We start from the raw sequence: 3,532 nt of genomic DNA on the forward strand, positions 1-3,532 counted from the left end.
ACATCATGACCAGCGCCAACAACGCTGTTTCTTTCGAACCATTGACCGTTTTATTATTTAGATCCAGGACGTCAGTGGTCTATCTAGTGACTTGTTGGCATCTTCATGTTAGCCCTTTCTCAGCTCCACAACGCTCATGCTGTCTGGGTCTCCTCTTGGACGACGGTTGACCCTCACATACCCATCCATATTCTAGCCCATGGCAAACATCCGCGACGATTAGATTCGGTGCGAAAGGGCCACTGAGGCGAAGAGATATTTCCTAGTTAGCCCAGAAGATTGGCCACATGCAGCTTTGCGGAGTAGCCGTAGAGGTTTCAGCTAAACCGGATCCCATTGTAGAATTTGTCTTGTTATTTTGATGTGACAAGCAATAAGGGCTTTGTCGAACCAACTCAGTCAACTCAATATGCTGACCTGCAAAGCTCAAGTTCTCACTAATATCAGCACTTGAATCTCAAGTCTAACCATCAACAATTATCTTTTATTGTATGGCACAAGAGACCTTTGGCAGACACACATGCGGTCCATTGTAAATCTCAGCTCATCCTTCCTGTCTGTGGATACTGTAGTCAACATACTAGCCGCCTTCAACACCTTTCCAAGACTTTGCAGTGCTCAAAGTTAACTCAAGATTGAGACTAGTTTAGACAGTTCCTTCATTCAAGTTTGAGAGATAATCTAGTATTGCGAGACCTACCTAGTTGCCGACGGCCTCGGGGTATCAGAAACGATGGCCGCTGGAGACACTCTAAAATGTGAAGGCCAACTTTTCTGTCACCAACCAGGACAGTTTACCAAATTCCAAACATACATCAACCACATATGCATTGCGTATTATAGAGGACATCACATGGTCATTATAAATACTCTATAAAGCATCCCATGGGCAAAGCCGCAATATAATTAGAAGCAAAGCGGTACCAAGTATATTAATGTAGAGATTGTTGTCACCCCAGTTGTCATATAGCTGAACCAACCTCATTGTCAAAGCGATTGAAGGGCGGACTATTCCCAAAGGCTCACAAACTAAACCATAATCAAGAGATTCCCAGTACTCAACAAGTACGAACAATGCCATGGTGGGCTACGCCAAGCAGCTTTGGTGTGGCATCGCGCTTTTTATCCAGTTCAGACCGACTCTGGGTTGATAACTAAGGTCCCCTGAGGGGTTAGTAGCCTGGGCACGATGAGGTCATCGTATTAGCCCCTCATCACGAGCTCTGTGTCTTCACAAGTTATGTCAATCACAGAGAGCCCATTATTGAAACGCATAGTTGTTTATTTATTGTCATAAATCGTAATTTGTGCGTACCAACCAAGCATCTACATACATTTCGTTTCATTGATCCCATTCCATTTCATCCGCTGTATATGATTTCATAAATTCGTACAACCAAAGTTGTCCCGTCATGAACTAAAAAAGCCTATCACTTGCACCAATAACAACATGTCTGTAGTTGTAAGAGGTATCCATTATCCAGCACACGGTTATCCTTCTCGAAAATGACCTTGAACAAGAACGCCAACAAACAAAGCAGACTTAACGGAGATAGCCTCGGGGAGGACGGCTATCGTAAAACGTCTCGCGCTCCGTCACCTCATCCCAGCGAGGATGGCTGTGTCGGCTACGGTCGCGCTCATAATCAAACTGGTATTCTCTCTCATATTCAAGCTCTCGTGCGCGCTGCTTTCGAGATCGTCGGATCTCGTCTGAAATGTCAACAAGGCGGAGAACATCATCCTAAGAAAATTAATACAACGAACGGCCAAGACGGTTTTAGTAGAAAACTTACATATTTGAGATAGTCCATGATATAGTAGAATTCCTTGGTCTCCTCATATTCGTATCCAGAGCTCTCAATGGCCTCGCGGAGAACGAGGTCCTTGGTGATCTCGGTCCACATATCCTTGGGTGGTGGAGGAGCAGGTCGAGAAACCGATCGAGTTCTCTCAATGTCGATTTCTCGCTCACGGTCGTAGATTGACACGTTCACTCGTGTGTCACGATCACGGGTTGGGGGAGGAGAGGGTTCCCTGATAGCAGGCTTGGGGGATGGCACAGGAGCTGGAGAAGGCTGGCCATCTCTCTCGGGGATGAACTTGCTCTTCCTGGCTCCGCTATACCTCGCCCACTGTGTCTCAGTGCTGCCACCGCCGATTCCATCCATGCGGATGCGCTCAGTGCCTGGAGGAACATCGACGAGAGTCCAGTCTTTTGTGGCACCACCCCAAGCCTCACCCATTTTGCCTCGAGAGTCAATCTTTCCGGTAAGGTAGTCGCCCTCTTCATCGACAGCACTGGGTGTGGGCAGAGGAGCAGCAGAATGCGCTCGGCGACGGGAATCAGATTCTCGTCGAACCACAAGCTCGTCGTCGCGGAAGTCAGATCGTCGCTCCTGGCTCTGTGATCGAGTGCGAGTTGTGCGAGAAATATCCACCTCGGTCTTGTTCCTTGAGAGGGAGATGTCAATGTCAGTCTCCCGCTCCCGGACTCGAGATGGGGCACGAGGCTGAGGCTTGGGCTGAGGAGGAGGCGTAGGGGGTCTAGCTTTGATCATGCCTATAAGGGTTAATATCTTGAGTTTTCTTTCAAAGTTCCGGTGTACTTACCATGGTCAATATCACGGTAGTGTGTGATAACCTCTCGCTCAATGGTTGGTCCGCGGATGGTCTGAGGCGGAGGAGGTGGGGGAGAAGGCTTTGGCGCAGGAGGAGGCGAAGGGGCTCTTTCACGCTCAACGATACGGGTGCGAATGCGCTCCCGCTCTTCGACTGGTGGAGGTGGCGGGGGAGAAGGCGACTTTGGTCGCTCAACATATCGCACAACACGGGCTGGCGAAGGAGCTCGTCTGGGAGGTGGCTGAGAAGGTTCCCTGACTCGCTCTCGCTCGTAAACTCTGGTGCGAGAACGCTCGTGCTCGTGGTCATGTTCATGATCGTGAGAAGAGTGGTGGGAAGAGTGATGGCTGGGCGAGATGCTGCGAGGCCTTCGAATGATTCGCTCCTCTCGAACGCGAGCGATTGGACTGGGACTCCTGGGTCGGTGACGGTCGATAGTCTCTACTTGACGCTGGCGCAGGACCATAGGGCCAGCTTCTGTTCGTCGAATATCATCTCGCAAAAAGGCGGGTGTGCGAGACTCCTCTCGCGGGGGAGGGCTGATTGTAACGGTGCGGCGGCGGTAATCTACTTCATCGAGTCCCTCAGGAGCGGATCGTCGAGGAGCGGGGTAGTAATCCCTCTCCTCAAAGTCGGTAGCCCTTACACGGGACATTTTGGTTTGGTGTAATAAAAGGTAGTTTCCTGGTGATTTGTACTGGATTTGGTGCGATGTTTGATGGCGCCAACTCAATTACTCAAGCTGTTGCGTGGGTTGCGACAAAGAGCACGATATGGCTATTGCGTCACACTACAAGGCGGGGTTGTTCTTCCGGTGATGTGCCTCAGTCTCAGTGAGGTCTTGTTACGCAAACCCCAAAGAATGCGATGCTTATTATTGAGAGGAGAACAAAAGAAGTGAAGGAGGAAG

At 49.7% G+C, this 3,532-nt stretch overlaps 1 protein-coding gene across 1 annotated transcript; it reads right to left on the reverse strand.

Moving 5' to 3' along the window:
• Positions 1–1,543: 1,543 nt before the first annotated feature.
• On the reverse strand, positions 1,544–3,277 carry FSST1_000662 (uncharacterized protein; the record flags this gene model as incomplete). The annotated part of the gene is made up of 3 exons (XM_083233000.1): positions 1,544–1,744; positions 1,797–2,563; positions 2,614–3,277. The coding sequence occupies 3 exons, from the start codon at positions 3,275–3,277 to the stop codon at positions 1,544–1,546; spliced, it is 1,632 nt and encodes a 543-aa protein (XP_083090844.1).
• Between the last annotated feature and the right edge of the window lie 255 nt (positions 3,278–3,532).

The sequence above is a fragment of the Fusarium sambucinum genome, chromosome IV, assembly GCF_050947815.1.
Source record: "Fusarium sambucinum isolate potato_lamoka chromosome IV, whole genome shotgun sequence".
Lineage (NCBI taxonomy): Eukaryota > Fungi > Ascomycota > Sordariomycetes > Hypocreales > Nectriaceae > Fusarium > Fusarium sambucinum.